This window comes from Epinephelus moara, chromosome 21 (genome assembly GCF_006386435.1).
Source record: "Epinephelus moara isolate mb chromosome 21, YSFRI_EMoa_1.0, whole genome shotgun sequence".
NCBI lineage: Eukaryota > Metazoa > Chordata > Actinopteri > Perciformes > Serranidae > Epinephelus > Epinephelus moara.
The window spans coordinates 10,125,740-10,150,070 of record NC_065526.1 but is presented as its reverse complement, the minus strand read 5'-3'; the positions used below and the strand labels follow the sequence as shown (position 1 = coordinate 10,150,070).

The 24,331-nt window shown below is 41.6% G+C and overlaps 1 protein-coding gene across 2 annotated transcripts in view; it reads right to left on the bottom strand.

The window, feature by feature from the left end:
- gpc5c (glypican 5c) overlaps positions 1-24,331 on the bottom strand; it is a 141,029-nt gene that overhangs the window by 28,579 nt on the left and 88,119 nt on the right. For both annotated transcript variants that reach the window (XM_050032558.1, XM_050032559.1), the window contains one exon: positions 17,100-17,220. In XM_050032558.1, coding sequence (XP_049888515.1) covers positions 17,100-17,220 — 121 coding nt within the window. The remainder of the gene's footprint in view (positions 1-17,099; positions 17,221-24,331) is intronic.

Here is a 24,331-nt window from a genome sequence, read left to right as displayed (position 1 = left end):
TACAGTAATGCATTTTATAGTTATGGATAGGCTCACATTGCAACCTGTTGAGAGGCTCTTGTGTGTCCTCCTGTACTTGTTCCGCCTGTTTTCAGGCTGCAATGTGATATGCTGTATCAGCAGGAGAAACTTTGGTTAGGGGACTCATAGCTTATGGGAGACAGACTAAAAATCCTATCATAAAACGGATAGCTGTGGTCCTTGATTATGATTGGTTGGGCCGCAATCGAAGCCATTGTAAAATACTCTATAAACACGCAGCTGTGACTGCATGACAACAGTATTACTGCGCCAATTAACCGTTGTGTCAAAGTGTCAGATTTTGTTGTGAATTTGGAATTGCCGGGTGGGCTAAGTGTGGATAAGTGGTTGAAAGAGATGGACAGGATAGAGAAGGAAGATTAAAAATAAAGGAGGCATGCTGAAATTAATGAGAAAGAAATTGATGAGCTGGAAAAGTCAAGAAACAAAGCTGGGACCGCTAAATAGACAATGTCGTCCCTTTGCCGTTGGGAGTAGAGAAGAACTTTGCAGAGAAAGATGTGACAGAACACCCCACCATTAGGCATTAACGGAGGAAGACTTTCAGAAGATCAAGCACTCTCTGAATCCAAATGCACCTGAGGGTCTTGTCAACAAAGTCTGGTCCGATGTGTAGCTGCATATTAGATGCAGAGCTACAGATGGCAACCACCAACTGAAGCCTAAATTATTCATCATCCGCCCTATTGAGAATGGTCAGAAATACGCAACACTGTCATTCAATGAATGCACCACAAAACAAAAATGCTAGCGAAAGAAACAAAGAGAGCCTACGGAGCCTACGGGCACTTCGCTGGAGAAATACCTGACGGTGCCACCGCCCATTCCACCTGCCTTTTATCTTCATCCGAAGTGGACAAACTCGAGCAGACTTTCTATGGTAAGCTAACGATGTAACTTTAAGTTTGCTAGAGCACATGAGGGTAAACTTCTTTGGCTTCATGTTGCCACAGATTTGTAAAGCAGGTGGCACTTTCCACTGTGCCTGCATGCTGCTTGGCAACCATTCTGCTGAATGATTGCTTGTGGAAAAATAATTTTTTTTTATGATAGATTATTGTATTTTTTGCTGCTGTGTGTTTATTTTATGAAACACTGGGGTCAAAGTGTACAGATGACCCCGGCCCAAGGCCACAGGTAAGGCCCATGAAAGGGTCTATAGTTGACCTCCAAATTGGACCAAGTACAACAATGGACTTACTGACTTATATCGCTGACAATACAATGTCGATGTATTTACATGGTAAATAAATGGAATTTTATCTTTAAAACACATTTAAACACCCCCGCAGGTACTGTTAAATGGTCCATCTGAGAGCGGGGGTCAGGCGCACGATGCCGAGAACTCATAAGCATGCTATCTTGTTGGAAAGGTGGGCAAATAATGCTCCATAGTTACACTAAATTTTGGCGAGGGATAAAGGAACACTGACTTTTTTCAAAATTATTTCTGCGTACTGGGGTCGTTAAACAGTCTTGTTTTAACATGATTTGGGTATAACTGGAAAACTGTGAGCTGACAGCCATACCATATAGTATGTGGCACTGGTCATTCTTTTACTCTTTCTGGACACTATTCTGTTGCTGTGAATTACAGGAAAAGTACATTGATTTATGCACAAAAAAGTTAACTAGAATTTAAGTATCTATCCAGTAAATCAATTCAAATTTTTAGCACAAGCCTGCAAATGAAAGATAAGTGATAATGGAAGCCAGACAGCAAGAGAGAGAGAAGAACTTCCTATGTTCTGGACTGCAACCATGATAAACCCATTAACCTTTTTTTATTATGTAAAGCCACTAAATAAATTCAATGCACATTCCATGAGTTTATGTGGAAATGCTCTGCTGAACAGCACAATGCTGTGTACCAACACCATCCAGATAACCATTTGGGTATTAAGCTAATAACCGTACCGTTCAGGGGACGTTTAACACAATGCTGCTTGGCCCAGCTGTCCTGAAAGCATGTTAATTAGAGAAGGAATCAATTAAGGCGTCGTCGCTGTGGAAACCACGGTCGGGCCGTTGTAGAACTGTCGGTTGGCTGCCGTCCAATGCAGTTTGTTGGTTTGTTTTGAATGTGTCAGGACTGCAAAACTGCCAGGCTTTTCTGTTATTTCTTTCTGTTCAAATTGGTCATTTCTAAAGTAACACGCAGGGAACTTAATTGTGCTATCCCAACAGCATAGTAAAGAAGCTAATTTGTCCTAGGAGCTACAGGAAAAGAGATACAAAATATTCCAATATGAGTTCTTAAAGACTGCTGAATGCATAATATGCAGTGAATATTCTCTCTCTCCCTATCTGCTTTCTGATTGACTGTTGCTGCACTGAGGACCAGCTCTGGGTTTCAATGAGAGTCTTAAGCAGTTTCTCAAATTGCCTTTTTTTTTTCAGGTTTTCTATCTTCTTCAGAGTAGACACAGAACACACATTATATGCTTAGCTGTGCAAGTTAATTTCAAGTACAAATAATAATGGAACTATGAAAATAATATTTCCTAGCTTCAAATAACTCAGGACCCACAGATGAATACTGTGTGTTGAACACAACAAAGGATGGTCTATTTATGTCCCCCAAAACACCAACAACCTTTCAAAGCCCCGTCCTCCTGATCCGTCACACAGTACCGTATGGTAAATATGAGCAAGTGGGCAGAATATTTCAATGGCAGCAGCCTTTATGTGACGTACAAAGCAGAAATCTGCTGTGCCTTTAACCCTACAGGGACAGATGTCTTTGTTCTCACATGACTCGGCCTTCTCTCTCTGACATGTAAAACAATGCTGGCTATCACAAAGCTGGTATAGACGTTTGTTCTTTTAGAAGTCTATAGATGATGAGAACATGCTTTAAAATAAAAAAACAACATCTAAGCAGTCAAAGGTGAGTCAAATGCACTGTTATATAGCTACGTTTTTATGATACTGGTCTGAACTACACCTTGTTGAAGTGTGACCTACTGTAATTGTATGTTCCACATTAAAGTGCTGCATGAGGTTGGATTCACAGGTGTAAATTTTATTTCCGGGTTCAGTCCTTATTGGAAAATAGAGCAACCGAGCTTGTGGGTGTTAGATAATAAATGTGCTGTATTAACATACATACAGAATAATATTTATTTAACGTTTCAATCCTCTGACTGCTGACTTTGTATGTGGGCTCTGTCTTCTGCTCCAGCTGGAACATGGGAGATGCTTCAATCAGTTGCCTTACTGACAGGCACGTTAACTGTGGAGATGTGTTGCTCAATATTAAGAGAATAAGCAAAAAATATTCATTTAAATTGTATTTTCTGAATTACCTTCATCCTAAAACATAATATCTTGCAGCCACATATGAGATGGCCCAACATAATCACTCCAAACATGCTGTCTGATCAAATTATTTGTAAAGCACATGGTTATTATAGGATTTGCACTTTTGGGTCAGGCCGTGGATCTTGTTTTGGCAAATTTGGTCTGGCTGCGGAACTAATTGGTCTAATGTTCAGGTGTCCCCATCAGACACTGACGCCAAAAGCCACCTTTTGCGGTAGTATGAGCCCCCGCCAGGTGGCATAAGTTGGTAACGCAGGTGGACAGAAACTTTTGCGGTGTTATGATACGCTGCTGGTCGGCTGGACAGCACCTGTCATGGCAGTATGATACACGGATGGGTGGTGTCATTTCATAACCTGGCCGATGGCACCTGTTGCAGTGGTATGATATGCTGCTGGGTGGTATCGGTTTGGAATACCGCCAGTAACGGTGAAATATAAGGAGCTGGAAAGACCCTAAAGGATGAACAGGAGGGGTGGTTTATGGATCCAACAAACCCCGGACTTTCACCCTGGAGCCTGGTGTTCACTTCCCATATGAATGTAGAGCACAAACCATGTTATTATTATTATTATTTTTTAAAACCAAATCACATGCCTTTGTCTAAAACCTACACATGTGCTTTTGTTGACATTCAGCGTTGGTTGCATGCATCCTGGAACGTCAACAGCGGATGCAAGTGTATACCTAAGGTGTGATATGTAGATGTGAAAGGCCACTGAAAAGCACCAATATGTGATGACTTAGCTGGTAATCTACCTGTCTAATCTGTTTCTTCCAAAATGATTTTCATCTCCCTATAGGACCTGACTGTAGCTGAAAAAATTACGAACACTACTGGTTGACAATTGGCTGTATCAGCTTCTTTTGTGATATATTACATTCTGCTTACATACTATTAGCTTATTTAAAGTGAAACCATTTCTCATCAGTGCTGAGGTTCAGAAACAAAAATCTGACATCTTGGATTTGACACTGTCTTCACTTACAGACCATTATTTCAGTGTAAGTATTTCAAGGTGACATGAAGACGTTCATGGAAATCTAAGTATGAAGTATCTTGCCTTTGTTTATTCACTTTGTGTTTTTGTATTTGAGGCTTTTGCTTTCATATTCACTAACAATCTGAGAACTGAATCAAGAAAAATGAGTGGGATGTGAGAGTGTGGGAGTGTTGCAACTTCAGATCAATATCTAGCTAAGATCTGCGACTATACATGCCATGGAAAACAAACGGATAGTGATAGATTGACAAGAATGAAAGAAAGACAGATAGACACAAACAGAAAGAGGGAGTGAGAGTCAGAAGGGTTGAGAGATTGAGAGTAAAGAAAAAGGAAAGTATATTGAGACAAAGAGGCTGAGCTCATAGTTGTGCAAACAGGTGAAGGGGGGCTGAAAGAGGAGGGGGATGAAAAAACAAGATGCCAGCCTTTATACTTAAAGCTTGCCTTGAAATTACCCTGGCATCCACAGACAAATCAGGTATTCCCATAGAGCTCTGAATAAAATCCCAAATCATGAAATATTTTCTAGTTCTCCTCTCGCCCTGCCAACTCATTCTCCTCTTTCTTTCTTTTCAAAAGCATTCTTTGGTCAAAGGATGATGGGGCAGGTTTGAGAGCATCAAGGGCTGAATTCCTGCATGTATTTGAGTGCATCCTAGTCACACTAAAATCTGTACTGCCAGGAGTAACCAATCACCTTCTGAAGGAGCTTGGAAGAAAGACGGGGCTGAAAGAGCGAGTGTGTGTGTGTGTGCAGCTCAAGCTACTGTGAATACACGTTCCAGTTTTATGTGGAAACAGAAAATCTGATTATGAAATGTAAAAATGTGAAATGTGGTCACCAGGGATGGGATATGAATACTTCAACTGTCGCAGTCGCTGTGTGTGTGTGTGTGTGTGTGCAGGCGTCTGTGCATGTGTATTATGTGGGATTCTGCTGTCAAACTAGTTAACTGGGATCATAAGTCATAACCTTTGCATGCCCGAACTGAGACATGTGCTCTTTTTCTTCCCTGACAATTTGAAACAGTATCACCTCATTGAGGGCAGTCGTGGTAAAACTGCACATGTGGACAGAGAAATAGGGGAAGGAGGGGAAGGAAAAACCTGGAGGAGACTGGAGGAAAAAGTGACAGTGGTAATCTCTAAAAGTCTGCACAAGTCCTCCAAACTTTTAAATTAAAATTCTCTCCATTCTCTCACATGCTGCACAGGGTCATAATGCTTTTGTGTTGAAGCAAACATCAGCTGAGAGACAGAGTAAGCATGCACTGTATCTACGTATGAAATAGCTGCAGTTCTCTGTAAATCTGACCAAGAAAGGAAGCCTGTGGGGAAAAAAGAAGTGCATTTCCCAAGTATGAGTGTGACAGGGAGTGAGAGAAAGGATGTAACAGACAGAGATAGAGACTTCCAGGAAGAGTGACAGGCTGCAAACAAGAGTAACTGTAGATAGCTGCACTGCTTGGCCATCCATAGCTGCTGATTCTGGAACAGATAGGATGTATTGTTTGTGTGGATTATTAGTGCATGGCAAACCAGTTTAGATAGACTTTGACTGGCAGACTAAGCAACTTTTGGGCTGGACATTAATAGTAGCTGTCAGAGTCTGGACTATAGCAAAAGTCTGTGTTGCCATCCACAACACGGAAAATGAAACTGATTCAAAAGTGAATTTGAAATCAAAGGCCCAACACCGCGGTGAGCCAAGCACTTTTCTGCCGTTGTCCTTTTCCATGGTTAAAGATGAAGCCAATAAAAACCCCTCACCCAAAGCTAACAGCCAGATCTTTTGCCTTGTTGACTTTTAGATGTGAAAATAATATTGCTCCGAAGACATCGAAAAGATGAAGTTTAATCCTCAATAGATTGCTGACCACCACCCCGCACAAAAACATACAGACTTCAGGCAGTTATCCTAGAATCTAGACAACACATCGGCTCAGGCAAAACAAAAAAGATTTATTAACATATGCACAGACACACTCACCGTAGGACCACAGTCACCTCTGCCAAGGCCACACAAACCTAGCTCCAGTCTCGAAAAAACGTGAGTCAGACTCATGATTTATTATTTGTTTATAGCTGTTATTGCCACTTAAATTAATTGTATACACTTGCAAATTTTGCCAGATTGCTCGGAGTAAAATTAAACAATGGTCATCTGGGTTTGCAAACTGCAGGTTGGGCATAATTCACAGGAGACGCACAGAGAAGGAGTGTTGGAAAAAAATGTTTAAAATGGCTATTAGTTCAGACACAAATGTCCCTGGGCAAACACCGTCTTGAACCAAGGAATGCAGAAAAACTTCTACAGGTCAAAAACAAAATGTCCTTTTTTTTTTTTAAAGTGGCCACATCATGGTTGTGTTTTCTGCAAAACTGGAAACTAATCCCTTCTTCATGGGCCAATGGCCTAACTTTCCACCGAATTTGATGAAATCTGCATGAAATGTGGAAATCTGCTTTCACTTTTGAGAATAAACAAGTGCATTTCCCAGGACGTCTGAGTAATACTTTGAACATGTTTTGAACAATGGCAGAGCCACACGCCCCTGCACTGCAAGCTCGTACAAGTCGATTCTCTTGCTAACAGTTAGTGACACTTCGTTGGCCATGACCTCACGTAACCCTTGTGAGTCAATCATGACGACGGGCTGTGGCGTTGGGCTGTCACACCCTGCTCCTGTCAGGCCCTGACTGAGGCAGATTGTGTTTGTGTAATGTATGCACGGGTGAATAAACTTTGGCTTTCTACGGGTGACTGATGGAGATGTTGTTAAAAAATGTATGACAGTTTGAGTGACATCAGCGGTTTTCTGAGAGCGTGTTCCAACAGCTACCTAGCTGCTCTGTTGTGTGAGATGTGATGGTCAACAGACAGTGAGGGCGGCGGCTGCTGCTGCTGCTGCTGCGGCCTTCCAGACTTCAATCTGGAAAACAGAAGTCCTTATAAGGCAGCAACACAAGAGGTTTTGAAGAGCCCCCGATATGGTACCAGTCCAGGTCACTCCCCATGAATGTCCATCATTATCATCAACCCACATACTGCAGTAATCAATGCAAGTTTTACAGTACAACTTTAATACAGTGCAGCTGGGAACAAGGAAAATATGGTAGTGCTCCACTTTTCTTTTGACTATCTATCTAGAACTGGGCTGGGATTTTGAGTTGAGTGAGACAGTATATTATTATTGATCTTAAAATCCCAACATCAGTCTTTGCAGCTGTCCTTACTTGTTATACAGGGTACGGTTGAGGATTCACAGTGTGTAAAATGTTTGCATTAAGGTAATTAAAATGGATCCGGACAATTTTTTAACTTTACCCCCAGCGTTACCAAGTATTGTATTGTTGGCACTGCTGTTGCAAAGACAACCACATTGATTTCTATTTCCTCAGAGCCTCGCGAATAACCACACTTATATCTGGGTTTCAATTAGAAATATCCACATTCATTCATTTTCTGTAGCCACTTATCCTGTTAAGGGTCACAGGGGGGCTGGAGTGTATCCCAGCTGACACTGGGTGAGAGGCAGGCCAGAACGCTAGACTATCACAGGGCTGACACACAGAGACAGACAACCTAAGGCACCTAAGGCCAATTTAGAGTCACCAATTAACCTCCATGTCTTTGGACTGTGGGAGGAAGCCAGAGAACCTGGAGAAAACCCACACTGACACTGGGAGAACATGCAAACTCCTCCAGAGGGTCTCCCCCACCCCCGCCTTAAAGCATTAATGCACAGCAATGGATAAAGTTGGTATAGGTGAATGGCAAATGAATGGTAGAGGAACAACACTTGTCTTAATGTTAACCACAGCAAACAAAACTGAAACTGAGCTAACGTTGCCCGCTTGTTAACACAACAACTCAGATGATGTCACTTAGGTGATTACTAACAGACCGAAGCAAACAAACCTGTAATCCAATAGACAGGCAAACTTGTTTCACAAATGAGGCTTTCTCACATACAGCAATACTCTTTGGTAACTGGGGATAGCTACATGTTGTCTTTATAAAGAGATATCTGCATCTGTACTCAGAATCAACAGGACTAGATTTTGGTATTGCCGTTTGTAGTCTAAGTAGTATTGACCAATCATGTTTGAGCGGCAGGTAAACAGCCCATGTGGAGTGGTGGAACGCACTGTCTATCGTCTGACAATGACTTAGCTTTATATTAGCTTTTTTAAAAATCCATTAGCATCAAATGAAGATATCTGTCAATAGAGATTAGCAGCAACAATCACTGCTGCACAAAAAAACAAAGGGTCCGTCCCAATACTCACACTTCCCCTCAAAATTGGCCCTAGCCCTTGTTTTTGCCCGTTCCCGCGAAGGGCTAGGGTGTCCCAAACTTTAGGGAAGTGCTTTTCAGCCCTTAAAATCCCCACTTAATTTGAAGGGCCGTGCGATGCACACTTACTTAGCTTTTTCTTCCCATGTCAACTGAGGGGAAGATTGAATTTCCCAGGATGCATTGCGAAACTATCCAGCCAGGCAAGTTTTCCAGGAAGATGGCAGCCTCCATGAGAAAGGCATTGCACAATTGTAAGTACTATTTTTGCAAATAAGCATGCAAAAATTCCAAAATATGTCGGAATGTGTTATGTTTCTGCATATGCATTATCTGTGCGTTGAGCTAGAATATGAATGCTTGAAAATCGCTCATTCACAATGTAGCCGACACAAATAGCTACAGAGTTCTCCGTGAAGCCTACGTCGACGATACGCGTGACGTAGGTGAACATGTCTGTTGCGCTAATTTGCATGAAGTGGCGTCCCAATTTGTAGGCAAAATTCCCTACCCCTTTGTCGTTGAGGGGAATCTATCTGGGAAACCAAGGGGTAAGGTTAAGGGAAGAGAACTGGGATTGGCCCAAAGTCTTGGCCCGGATATCCACTTGCTATGCGGGATCACCCCAAATATTAGCCAGTGGGTTCCAAGACTGAGCTACCAATAGCTACCAGGTTGCACAAAGGTTAAAGCACTTCCTTTGCGCTGAAAATTGAGCCTTCATTTTCTCAGGAGATCGTACCTGCTGGCAGACAGAACTGCATAGTGAAAGCGAGACTTATAAGGAACCAATCTAAATGCTGATAGTGTCATGTTTGTATGGCTTTTACATTGTGCATTCAACATTTACTTTAGAAGTTAAAGCAAAACACTTGTCTATTTTCAGTTTAAGTTATTACAACATACACAAAAAGTAATTTTTAGTCCAACAGTAAAGTGTATGATAGCCGCTGACTTGTGGAGTAAAAAAGAAACTGAAGTTCCCCAGATAAATTCTAAGAAGTGCTTTCCTATTTATGAAATATTGGCATTTATCCGATATAAATCATGTTCAAGAATTCCACTGAACTTGAAATGAGTTGAATCAAATTAAAGTGAATCAAACTGGGTGTGTCAGAATCAAGATGTTATCAAATCAGTAAGTCAGTGCCAATACACAGCCCTAACTGACGACATTTTTACAGCCCATCATCCCAAGTGTAATGATTCACTTCAACACTAAATAAATAAATTCATAAATAAATAAATAAAACCACCCTCTTCCTTCAATAATGTTTGCTAAAAATGTAAACACACATGAGCCTGTAATCCCCGCAGCAGATAACCTTTGGACCATGGTGATTTGCTGGGTTTTAACACATGCACACCATATCACATTGAAAAAAGGGGATTTTCATAACTACGTTCCGGTAACACAAACAGGTCACATATTTCCTCCACACGACAAGAATCACTGTCTGCATGAAACTGAAAAACCCATGAGGAGAGTAACTATGACCCAATGTGGAAAAACAGTCGCAGTTCACTGGATTTTTTTTTATAAGCTTTGCATCTAATTACGATGGTAAAAAAATATTATGCTTAAATTAGAGTCTCGGATCATGGAGTTTGGTTGCCAAGCTAACAGAGAGCCCTGGGCAGTGAGACTTGTTGCTGTATCGTTGCCACAGCAGCAGCAAAGAGCAGCAGAGCTCCTGTGAAGGCCAGCTCCATCATCTTCTTCAAGTGGAAAGAATCTGTCCCCTCCCTGTGACTGGCTGCCAGCTCAGCCCGAGCTCCTTCTTCATCCCAGGACTCCAATAACTCTTTAAAGCTCAAAGGCTGTCTGACTGCTATAGGCATTGCTAACACATAGGAGAGACATATACAGTGCAGGCATATTGAAATCACACAACTGTGGGTTTCTCATGCTATGTTGTTTATGTTTACAGTCCTCTAAAGCGCACGCACAAACCGTGCTCACTAACAAGAGCACACAGTCTCTGCAGTAGCTGATAGATCTGAGGATCGACTGGATCCTTGGAGAAGATGTGCTGAGTGTGTGTTAAACACAAGTAAGGCTTCTCTGATGTGGAACCTGGCCGGGACTCTGGCCAAACCAGACAGCAAAGTGGTAGTCGATCTCATCAATCATACACACTACCGGCCTCTCTGTACTGGATATTATGCTGGAGTCTTCCCAACTCTCCATCCACCACAGCTTTCACCATTTCTAATGATGCTGTCTGTGTTTGCATGTCTGTGTCTGCGTGTGTGTCTGTCTGTGTATGTATCCGAGAAACAAATAAAGATGAATATAAAGCGTGAGAATGAGCGTCTGGGTGTTTTTTCTCCCGCACTGCGTGTTGCCACTGACTTTGCATTTACCAGAGTGCAAATTGACAAACTGACAAATGATCTGGCCTAAGTACTCACATGGAAACAGATAGACCATTGTGAAAAAGATCCCCACCCAAAAACAGCTGGACCGATGGCCGGGAATCAAAAATCCACTTTGAAACATTTATTGTCCACATTAGCAATATTTACAGGCAGAGAGAAGGAGAGCAAGAAAGAGGATAGTCAGAGACACACAGGGGAGGACCATAACTTGGGCCTACTCACTTAATGGAGCATTTTATAGGAGGCCAAGAGATTAGGCTTGTCCTGTGTGCATTTGTGTGTGAGTTCCAACTTTTATGTATGTGATTCTACATTGAAATGTGCAACTGTGCAGGATTCCTCTGTCCTCTTCTATCCTGCATACCCGTCTACCACACGCTGTGCTCATGTGTGTGAATCGAACTTTACAGGGCAAATCAACACACACACTCATTTTGTATGCGGCTCTGAGTGCTTTAAAAGGAGAATGCCACGGGTAGATGAGGGGTCAGAGTCTGTGATACATCAGCAGCAGTTTCCCAATCCTCTTAGTGCCACAGTGCTCCGGGTCTAACTACTCTCCAGTAGGTAAAAATATACACGTCTTAACCTCACTAATCCCGGAAATTGAGGTTATTCAAATTCGGAAAAGCTCAGATTAAGGATTCATTGAAATACCTGAAATACCTTTTAAATAGAAAAAGAGAATATACATGCAATTTAAAATCAGTCCAGAGAGGGATGAGTACCGAAACCCGGTAAAGAACAGGCCTCAGTGCTAAAATATTAAATACCGCAGTTATTTATAAACTCCTACAATACCGGTACTTTTATCGGTACTTTTTAACATTTGGTGTAATACATGATCACTGCAGCCTCTCCTCCACACACATGACACAGAGTGAAGCCAGCGAACAGCAGAGCAGAGAGGCCACGGTGCAGACGAGGTGAAGATAACTTGAAGGTTACTCGAGTGGACAAAAAAAAAACTACACTTGTTACTGCAAGTAAGTGCAATAAAACCTTGGCTGGTAAAAACCAATACTTTATTAATGCGCTTGTTTAACACAAATAAACATGTAAAAAGTAGTAGTTAATCTAATTAATTACATGCTCTGTGATTAATTAATATGAATTATCCACATACATACATTTTTGCAGCGAAAGTATTTAAAAAATTTCATTCCAGGGAATTTTGGCACAATTATCCCCCAGTCCTCTACCACCGAAACTGATCTGCAGTTCAATGCAATCCATTTTGCAAGGGAGTTAATTAGTCGGTCACAGGTAGACTTACTCAGTTTGAGTCTGAACGCCAGGTCTTGTGTGGCTTGACGAGGCTGTGCTAGCTCGGACCTCCAGGTTTGCTGCTAAATGCTTTGTGCTGAGGTGAGGCTTTAAGTACTCTGATGGTACAAAAATGAATGAGAACTGTGCTCCTATCAACAGTTCCATCTGTGCGTTTTTCAAATGTAAATATTCCATTCACAGGGCCACAGGGTCTCGTCTGCCTCCATCATGTGACAAAGCCACTGTGGCCTTCACTGACGCACCAGGTCAAAGGGAACCTTGGAACACGATTAATCAGCGTTAATGTTTTTACTGCGTTATTTTTTCTGTGATTAATTAATCAAAATGAACGTGTTATTTTGACAGCCCTAGTAAAAGCAATATTTTTAATCAGCTCTGTCTGCAGTCTCTCATATTCCACTGCTGTTTTACACAAGCACTGTATGCTAGCTTGGCTATTAGTAAATTGTTACAAACAAGCTAGAACCAAAGCTCTCTGTGTGTAGTCTAACTGTTTAGCTAAGTATGCCATGTAGCTTAAAATTCACGACGTTACCTGCGGGCAGTGAATCACCTCAGCAGCAGAGGGAGGAGCACAGAGGACAGGAGGAGAGACTGATACTGTCCTGCATTCGTTCTAAACTCCACTCAGTATTGTGACGTCAGAAATATGATTCATTTTATTGACATTTCAGATTTGTTTCCAGTCAGATATTATTGAGTTTATATCCTGACTTTGCTGTTGTAAATATTACTGTTGCTGCTCTGGAAACTACATTGAGTTATATATGAAATATCCTGGTTTATCCTGCTCTGAACTCATTGTTTCATTCATTTTTAAAAAGATATATATTTTTTAAAAGCATTATTTAGTAATGAAAAAGAATTGATAAGAGCTGATATGGAGTACTGATAAAAGTATCAATAAAATCCAAACGATGCCCATCCCCAGTCCAGTGTATGCATTTTCAGAATTTTCTTTACTTTCAGTGAAAACAACAACCCAAACAAGCTCCAAGGATGAAAGAACAAACATACAGAGACGCCTAATTGCACTTCTAACACTGACACAAAATTAAAACCAAATAGATCACTTGTATCAGTCTCCACAACATCAAAGGACTAACTTCTCAAAAATGTCCTCGCTGTGTGAACGTCTGAAACTCTCAGTGGTTTTCGCGAGGATAAAAGTTCAGGAACACACACAGAACCGAAATTAACAACTGTGGAGACATTAGTTTTATCAGTCCATGGGAGACATCTCAGCAAATGCATTATTTAACAATGTTTCTTTCTGTTAAGCTTTTTTCTTACAGTCAAGGTCAGGTTTTTTTTTTATTAACAGTGTGAGGCAGCCAGACTCTGAAACTGTCCTGCTGTTTTATAACAACGGATCAGATGTTTAAAGGAATAAATTCATTTAAAGATGTAATCAGTAATGCTTTACTGGCTCTTTCCACCAACTTGCCATAACATATCAGCAGAGGCTTGCAGGTGTTGCTGATCAATGCCAAGAACTTTACTGTCAGTACCTCGATGTCTGCTGAGATTTTAAGCGTTCTAAATAGACAGAGTCTGGCCTGCTTTGTATATTTGCAGGGAATACTCCCTACTCCAGGCCCTCCCGCACTACTGACTGTGTGCAGTGCACTTGGTTTCATATCTCAGAAAACAGAGAGAACAGCAGTGTAGCACTGTAACGTGGAGGGATCTTAGGACTCTGAAAAACTTTGATGCCTTCCCTGCCTCCCTTTATTATCCTACAGCTTTTCAGGTTCACTAAGCCAAAAACTCCTCTCACTTATCCACATAGTGACTGCTAATCACTACTGCTCTATCATCCATTTGTCCATTTTGTTTAAGATTATATAACTGAGCCATTATGAAGCTCATGTCCACAATCACCGAGCTGAGTCAGTGCTGAACAATGGAGTCTGCACAAGCAAAAATGTACCCTGTGTGGATCAACAATGCTTTATATGTCGAAACTACTCCCTCCTGATTGAACTACAATTAACTTTACAGCCTAAAAGGCACCGAGGGTGTCCAGTAAAGTTTGTAATTTGGAGAGAGATCCAGATGGGCTTGCCAAAATCAATCTGAATGGAAACTTATTTTGTGAACAGACTCGCCCACCTGGAAGATTCATATATAATGGCCCTGTCTCCAAACATCTGTTGAGGGCTCTGCAGCAAGGATAAAGAGAGCCGGGAACAAGTGACGACCTTGTTTGTTCAAAAGGTAGACAACAAGACAGGTGACATCATTATGCTGATATTTGTCGCCTTGTTTGTTGAAGGCGTGTTTGGACAGGAATGTGATTTTCTCCCATTTAAACAATGTTTAAATGACAGTTATGTCACTGAATATCTGACTACGGACCATGAGAGAAGAGAGACAGAGAGAGAAAGAGAGGATGGTTAGCACTGTTGCCTCACAGCAAGAGGGTTCCTGGTTCGATCCCAGGTGGGGGAGCCCTTTTGTGCGGAGTTTGCATGTTCTCCCCGTGTCAGCGTGGGTTTTCTCTGGGTACTCCAGCTTCCTCCCACAGTCCAAAGACATGCAGATTGGGGAAAGGTGTTGGTGATTCTAAACTGTCCACAGGTGTGAATGTGAGTGTGAATAGTTGTCTGTCTCTATGTGTCAGCCCTGTGATAGTCTGGTGACCTGTCCAGGGTGTACCCCACCTCTCACCCAATGTCAGCTGGGATAGGCTCCAGCCCCCCGGCGACCCTCAAGAGGATAAGTGGTTAGAAAATGGATGGATGAATGGATGTACCATTTTTGCCAATAGATGCCCATAAATCCTACACACTGGACATGTAAAATGTAGTTCAAAGAGCAGTGAGGTGGGGCAATTTAGGAATGCTACGGAGTGCTACAACAAAATTAAAGAGCGTGCCTTTGAAAGTGTCATAGGCCTTTTGAGCTTAAAATGCTATTGGGCTATTACAGCTTTTCACAGAGGATCTAAGGGCTCATTTATGCTCAATGTTCAATGCAGAGACAGAGACGGACAAAGCCTTCTGTCTGTACTCTGCGTTCATTTCATCCATATTTGAGCATGTTTCCTGAAAGCTTACGGATACGAACAAAACACAGCAGTACCAACGAAGATCGTAGAGGCAGTGTAGCGTAGCTCAAGTGAGATACAACCGTAAGAGATGACAAGGAAATTTAAATAATGGAATTAATCGGTAATATAGTGAAAAGATTTGTCCGTCCAAATGCAGATCACAGACCATCGCCGTGGCTGTGTCTATGCCAACATAAAGAACGCACTGAAGTATGAGGCTTTTATTTTTGTACGTAAGGGGAATATAAATAGCTCTTATTCTAAACAAAACAACTTTGATCTATGTGAATCACTTTGGATAGTAACGAGGGTTGGTAGCAGTCACAGGTAAGTGTAAAAAAATAGAAGCTGAAATGTTTAAATTCAGAAATGAAATAGATTTTAAGCAAATTTTTTACAATGTCTGATGCTGCAGTTCAGTATATATACAGTATATACACTGCTACAATGTAAAGCTCCCATTGTGCATGCACATGTGACGGCAGACACACACGATAAAAATATATTTGTGCTTAACTGTTCCAGAGAAACCTTGGAGAGCCCACCACATTATGCAGTTTAACACTCTGTGATCCGTTGCTCTTATCTGGCACAAACACAAAGCTCAACCAAGCTCTGCCGCCTGGTCTGGATTCAAGGTAGGCTTTTCAACCCTGTAAATGTCAACAGGACACCCGCTCAACTCTGCATAGTTACCATGACAACGGGATACTTGACAGCCACCGTGCACAATGGGATGTCGTGGTCGGACAGAAATGATCTTGAGCTGTCAGTGGCAGACAGGTGGACTGGCTGGGTGGCAGATATATGTGAGATACAAGGTAGATGTGAACGGAGAGGAGGAACAAATGTATGGATGAGAAAGCGGAGAAAGACGGAGAGAAAACGTGGGCAGGTAATGATAAAGAATTGTCATAATATAGAAGGGAGCAACAGAAATGCATTAACAGAGACGAGGAGTGATGACAAATGAGAAAAATGGCAGGAAGTTTTCTATTAGAAGCTTCAGCAATCAAATAGGTTCCGAAAAAAGGTAAAAACAGGAGAAAGAAAGAGAGACGTAGAGATAGAAAGTGAGAGATGGCTGGTGTACTATCTGTGGGCATAATTTTCAGGGCAACAAAAGGGCAGGCAGGCAGAGGGGAACCGAATCCTGGCCCGTTTGTCTCCTCAAATGGCCTCTAGGGACTGTGTGAAATGGCCCTTTTCTTCTTGGTCCTTTTCAGCCCTAAACCCCATCTACATGACAAACAGTGTCACTTTGAAGCTGCTTGTGTCATCTCTGCCTATCTGTCACTCATTCCTGACCTTTTGCTCCCGCCTCTCATCTTTCTTTTTTTTCTCTCTCTTTCCACACTAATTCACTTTTTTTTTGTCACCATCTCCCTTTCACCCGCTATCCTTTTCATTTATCTTTGATATCTGCCTCTGCACTCAAAACAAGTCTTTGGATCTGAGAGAAATGGCGAGGATGTTTCAGCACTCCTGGCTGCGTGTTATATTGTTCAAGACGTACTAATTAAACAACAGCCCTATTAATTAAGACTTTAGTGTTACTGTTTACATCATACTTCGGCTGATTAAATAACATGCTGCAGAGTGGTGACATATTTAACACTGGAAACATTTTTTCTTTTAAACAAGGTGTAAACAAAACTATGCATGCATATTCAATATAAATAGCAATGGTTATCCTACCTGGTTGAAGCGCTCCAACCTCTCCTTGACCTCAGCCAGCGTAGGGTTCGGGCTGCGAACTTTGACCTCTGGGTTTTGCCTCTGGGCGTGCAGACCATTTCCTACGACACGGCCAGTATAGCTGTATGAAGTAGAAAAAAGGGGAGTGAGATGTTACATAGAGGCAGATAGTTGTAGTGAGACTGTCAAGACGTGGTTGCCTGACAAACACCAGCCATGTTCTGGTGTTACTTTGCTTTATTCTGCTTGTTAACGTGCAGCACTGTATTTGTTATTGTGGGAGTCTTTATTGTTGTATGTAACAATGTGTAATTATACCATATCGACGACCACAGAGGAAATAAGGCTTCGACTTTACCGAGTTGTACTTGAAAAATAAGGGTAGATGTAATTTTGCTTTTACTGTCAAATAAACTAAAAACCAAACCCATGTTTCTCTTTGGTTTTTAGTTTAGTTTATCGTGCAGTCCATCAATGTCTGCATCTCGAAGTCTGCCAACTGCGCCGCAGCATTTCTTCAACATAAACTAAAAACCATTAGGGCCTCATTTGTCGAAGACGAAACACAGGGCATGTTGCACGGAAAACATTAAAAGCTCCATTATGCAATAACTTTTGCATCAAATGTGGTCAAAATCACTTAATGCGGCTTTTATGCCCTTCTGTGATTGAAAATATTTTAAATGAAAATATGACTGAGCAGAGCCTTGTAAAAATGAAATTGAGAGACATGGTGAGCCGGACCCTTTAATCCCTGGCATGCTCTGTGGGCCTGCAGCTCGGCGGGGATTATAGCTGTTGATTTTGTCAGAGCTGTTGTTGAGCTGATGTCAGGGAGGCTAACATTTGGAGCAGCTGCCTGATGTAGAGGGGAAGTGTTTTAATTTCATATAATAGACACAAAAGTTGTTTTGGCTGAAATAACCAAGCATCATGGCACGTCAAAGCACAGTTTGGCTTGGGAATGAACTGATTTAACATTTATACTACAGAAAAGTGTCAGCCATGGAATGAATTATATGCTGTTTATTGCCTGAACGGGCGATTTGATGACACAGAACAGGCAGTTTTACCTCTGTGTTTAGCAAAGCAAGCTTGCACTGGAGGGTTATGTCTGAATCAAAGTCCAGCTAATCAGTATTGGAGTAACACACACACACACACGTACAGTTATTCTGTTATTTATTTCCCATAAAGCATTCAGAAATTTGGTGCTTTTATTTATTATTTCTTTAAACTATGCTCTCTGTTAAAGGTCATCAAAAAGTACCAATATCTATCAACAGTTACTGATAAAATGAAGTGAATAGCAGGTTAACATGAGTCATCACACTAAACCTGATATATTAGATTACATGAAAGCAGTGGTTCTCAGCCTTTTTCTCATGCCCCCCTTCAGAAACTGAAAAAATTCATGCCCCCCAAAACCTCTAATTTTTATCAGCCAATAACAACAACTGGGGAAGCACTTGCAACTTGCAACTTTAGCCCTTTTTAGATAGGAATTGTGCAAATTTGCAGGAATGCCCAATCAGTCTTCTTCCAGCATTGGCAGTATAAAAACAAAATCGTGGAGTGCAGCAAAATGCCGCCTACCTACTTTTCATACAGAATGCGCCTTTTTCGGGGCAATGGGGGGCGTGAGCAAGTAACAAAACATGTAGCTCAGTGTGTGACGTAAACAGTGACGTGGGAGGGAAGCCGCAGCTAGTCAGTGCGTCGGCGATTCTCTCATAAATCATCCCGTTCCTCACCATCCCCATCATCTGACGGTTAATGGCCTCTTTGTTTGCGAGGGCAAGGAGGGCGCAAAATTCTTTGTCTCCCCAGTTGCTCATCTTTACAGTGTCTGTCAGGTTTGCGTTTCCCTCTTGCTACTAGCTGCTCGCTAATTCCTGCTATCAGCTGTTTCCTGTTTATCCACCACCAGTTGCTTGCATGTGCAGCGTCATCAACAGCTCCTCCCATTGTGGAAGGCCGCCTCGGTCTGTTTAAACTAAAAGGGTTCCACCAATATGACTACCCTACGAGGCGGAAAATTTGGCACCTTGGATCAACTCGCCAATCTGGCTCTGTGTGTCTAAACGCTCGCAACTTGCCGGCAAAACGGCCCAACATTCGCCAAAAATCTGGCAGTGTAAAAGGGGCTTTTGACTTTTTCACTACACATTTCCCCCCTGGTCCTTCACGCCCCACCTGCAGTGGCTCAATGCCCCAACGTTTGAGAACCACTGGGTTAAAGAAACGTTAAAGACTAATTAGCCAATATCTCCTTATAACCTCAAAGCAAGGTCACTAATTGTAGCAGCAAGTATGTTTAGAATGACAACTCATAAGCGGTAGGATTAGTGAGGAAAAATATCAGATAAGCCTCTTACTCCTGATTTTAGGGAAAGGATAAGACAATAGCCTGTCATAAAGAAGCGCTGAGACATTATTCTCTTTAGAAGTTCATTGATGCCCTACCCAGAGAGTTAAAGTACATATATATTCCCTTGTCGCAACACCAACAACCTCGGAAGGTAACTTATTGTATCCTTTTGGTTAAAGGGGAACACCACCCAAATTAAGAATTACAACATGTTATTTCCATGGCCTAGGGAAGTTCAATCAGTATTTATGAACATGAGCTACTTTCTTTCAAAGCCATAAACCAGGGAAGTAAGTCTCAATCTTGTGATGTCATTAAGTATAAAGTCTGGAGCTGCTCCATAGAGAATGAATGGCAGCCTGATGATGTGGATGCACAGAATGTTTGTTTTCGTCTTTGTACCCAAATGAGCTTTATTCTATTTTAGTGTTCTCAGCTGTGAAACTGAAACTGTACCCATATACTCAGAGCATTCCCCTGGGTGCTCTCAGTGTCAGCTGTAATAACTTTCAAAATTAACTGTCTGTGGAGCAGCTCCAGACTTTAAAACTTGATGACATCAAAAATGTGAGTTTTAGCACTCTAGTTTTTGGATTTGGGAGAAGAAAAAGGGTGTAGTTCCCCTTTAAGCTCTATATTATATGTGATGGTCAGATACACAGACATTTCAAGCTTTGCCTCACATCCATAAAGTTTGTCTCCCCCCCCCCCCCCACAGCCATTATACTGTTATCCAAATTAATTTGAGAATTATATGTTGATGCTAATCTTCCATGCGCGGGGGGATTTAACAGCATTGGAGAGGAATGACGTGTGCTGGCATCAAATCAATTGATGCTTCCACAGGCAGCACAAGGCTGATAAAGTGATTATGGACGGTGTAAGTGAATGTGTTTATATGGCCGTGTTTATGGGAATGTGTGCGTGCACTTGTACATATGCATGTGAATATGAGTTGAGGCAATCATAAAAGTGCTGAACTTGAGAATCTCTGGCCTGTGATCTAAGCAATGTCTCAGTGAGGTCTGTGCTCCCTCAACTTGCTGAAACAGCGCTTTACAGATCGGGCCCATAAAAATGCAAAAAATTCTCGCTTAACCCTCTGCCGCTACACATTACTTTACATCCCCCCGCCTCTTGTTTATTTCCTCTTCCTCCTTCAGATGCTTGTTTCACTTGAGTGTTCTTGCAAAGTGAACCCTGAGCAACCCCTCCCCCAGCCTCACACACTAACACACAAACCACTGTCTGCTTTGACAACAATTGAAGCTCTTAATTGCCAGCGGCTCTGCATCGTCTCTTGTCAAGATGGAAACAATCGATAGCTTTTGGGCTTTCAGCTTCCCCCCCTCTGACATACATGATAAATTGACGAATCAAACGGCTCTCTAAAGCAGTGGTTGAAAGTAGGGGCCTTATGTGTTAGGGAGCATATGCTTGTCTGTCTCCAGGCTTGGCTTGGGATAACAGTGTTGGCGAGGAAATGAGCTCATCAGATGGGATGCTAATGAAAGGGAAGTGTCAGGGTGAGTTTGGCAGTGTGTTAGGCCTGGAACATTTCATCACAGGGTATGCTTGATATCATGTAGGGGACGTGACAAGTGAAATGGCAGGACTTCCCACAGCCGATCACCTGATAGACAGACAATCAATGAGTGTCTGGACGGATGTGGGGCAGACATTAGATGTTATGATATGATTTCAGCCAATAGCAATAATGTACTGTTTCAAAGTAGTCCTTGCTTTAACCTTATGTCCTAATGAATTTAAGTGTGACTGTGAGCACAGAGTACAAGATTACACAAGAAAAATAGAAGACGCAAATAATATCCCTCTCTCTTGTGGCTTATAAATGAATAACAGCTTTGTGCAATCAACAGTCCATGCTCTCCTCTGGCGGCCTCAAATGTTCAACCTCAAAAAACATTCAAACTGACTACCTACACATGTATGGCTTCTGACTCATGGGTTCTCTGACTCCTTTCTGTGGAACTGACTCATTCCCCTGTGAATGCCCAATTGATACACTGTCCTAAAGGCAGCTTTGTCTGCTCTCGTCTTTCTCTTTTGCCTGGAGCACACACAGTCAGTGACCTCCACTCCCTGACGCTGACCCCAAACTGAACTGCCTTGATCTTGTGAAGGCCTGCAGGAATGCTCACGGGTTGTACGGCAGAAAACAGAAATCAAATATTCGTCTTTCAAGGTGTACGGGGAGATAACAGAAACAAAAATTATGTGCATTTTGAGTGCGCTCATGTGCCCGAGCATTTCGGTGTATATGATGTACACAAAGCGAGGCTGTAACATGGATAATAACATTTCAAGGATGTGTAAACATTTGATGAAAGGTACAGAGGAGGCTGGCCGGAGCCAGAGTGAGGGGGCGTGTAGGAGACTGGCCCCAGGTAAAGTAGATTCTGGTTGACTTTCATCTGTGCTCAGTTCTTGACGGATCACTGAGGTCTGGCTGGAAGGTTTAATGAGCCCACAACACTCACCAGGGATTCAATTAGCTAGATGCTTTGTGTATATACAGTGTGTGAGCACTTCTCTTTAGCTACAGCTAAGGGTTCATCTTTGCATTTCCCCATACGTCTCTTTACTTCTGTGCAACTCATTAGAGCACTCCACGCTCTTATTGCTGGTCACATTTCCATTTAAAACAAATATAACAAAACTCTTAGTTAAACACAAAGTACTGAGATTACCGTGCACTTACAAGATGACCCATGGACAATATGCAATAATCATACAGCAGGTAGGGCCTGTTGGATTGTCTAATTGCTTAATTGCATTCATACTGCAAGCTGTCTGCAGAGATCTTTGCCAGGATCCCAATGGTTAATGAGATTATCCACTGGTATCTGGCAGGGAGAGAACTGGTTGTGCATCATTCCTGAGATGATTAAAGGAGGTTTTGTTGATATTTTTGACGCGCTTCAAAATTCACATCAGGATTAAAAAGCACACCGAGGTTACACGGCGTGCTCGGGGCTTGACATCTTGTGCCAGGAATTTTAAGTACACTGTTTATCTGGATCTTTGCTTCAGCAATTAGAATCAATAATCATCTTGTACGAGCTCAAAAGCAGCACATTTCATGAAATCCTCAAGTTTATTTGATCAATGCCCTGATGCAGTATATCAATAGGATAATACCACTGAATAATATAGACATATACTGTTGAGCATCATCTCCGAAGCTATTAAAATCAATATTGCAGACTAGAGTTGAGCTATTCTGAAATTCCCCTACTGATGTTGTATCTTTGAGGAAAACAACATAAGATATATCTAAAAGAAAAAACTGAGGAGAGCCGCAGAGCACACACAGAACTGAATATCTGGATTGGAGAGGCATAAGTTTTAATGCCCTGAAGTGGCCACCTAGTAACCCCAATGCAAAAGCAGGAAGCACTATTTTGCACAAGGGCATGCTGGAATGAGGATAGCACGGATACAGGCCTACATTTTGTCCAATAAACTTATGGAAAGTTGCTGCTCAGCGGACAGCTGAGAGGCAGAAACCACAGATATTAACAGCATGCAGATCGGCACATTTTTACATCTAACTCGGTGTATTAAGGGTTTATTTAGACAAAACCAGAGCTGTTGATTGTTGGAACAGTGGACTAACTAGACAACTGACAAGACTAACTAAAACTGTTTTGGTGAGTTTCATTCAGTTTCTACTGAGTTTGAATGAAGTGTGTTTTATGGTGAGTTAACAAGTAGCTGTGTAAATCATCATGATATGATATCACGATACAATATTTGCTAATATTACAAAGTCTGCCACGATACCATTTCGATAAGGTGCCATTCAGAGGCCTGCGATCGATATGAGACTATATCATCTGCCCACTTAAAGTAAACGATTACAGAAGAAGCTGCCATTCCTTTCTTTTTTGCTTTGGGCCATTAAAGATGAAAACAACACATAAATAATGTCAATAACCACTTGCAGTACTTTAAACAACACATGGGATAAGTTAACCTTCAGGGCTTTCTGCCAGAAAGTCCTTTCTGATAGTATTTTTTTCATGCTAACCCAAATCATTTTATTTTTCATAAGCAAAGTTTGAAGGCAAACTTCTCCCAACAGCCATAAAACATGAATTAACAACAACGTAGTTTAACATATGTATCAAATTCAGCTCAGTAACAACTGTCAAGGTTCATAGACTTGTCAGTTGTTTTTTTGCTAGTCACTCACTATAAGCTGAAGCATGCTTACATTGTATAAATTAGCCTAGCGGCTAGCGGACTTTCCTCCGTTCATGACTTAACAAATTACATGTATTATTTATAGTTTTTCTTACTCAGTGTTGGTTTAAGTCACTGCATCTACTGACAGAATGGCACGTTTGAATTTCAGCCTGCACGCACATTTTTTCAGCCCAAAATTGTTTAAACAGAGTTGCTAATGTTACTGTAGTGAGACGTCTATTGACCCCTTTATTTCCACTCTGCTGATTTATTCCTGAGAAGAGAAAGATGACCATATAGTCGGATATATTCACTTTGCATCGATCATACTGGATCGTTGATCATTAAATCGACATATCGATCTAACTCGATGGATCGTGACACTCGTATTAACAAGGGAATTTAAGCTAACATGAGTCTTAGAACAGTAAAAGAGAAACTTGAATCGGTATACAGTTGTATTTTTTTGTTTAATAAGGAAAATAGGTGTAAAAATAGGGCACTTTAAAGGAGCTATATGTAAGAAATCTAAAGCAAATAGTCATAAAATCCTCCTAATATGTCACAGAGACTAAGGAATAATGTTAATATAACAAACTGATCTCACCGACAACAATAGTACAGCCAGAATATTCCCATTTAAAAAAAT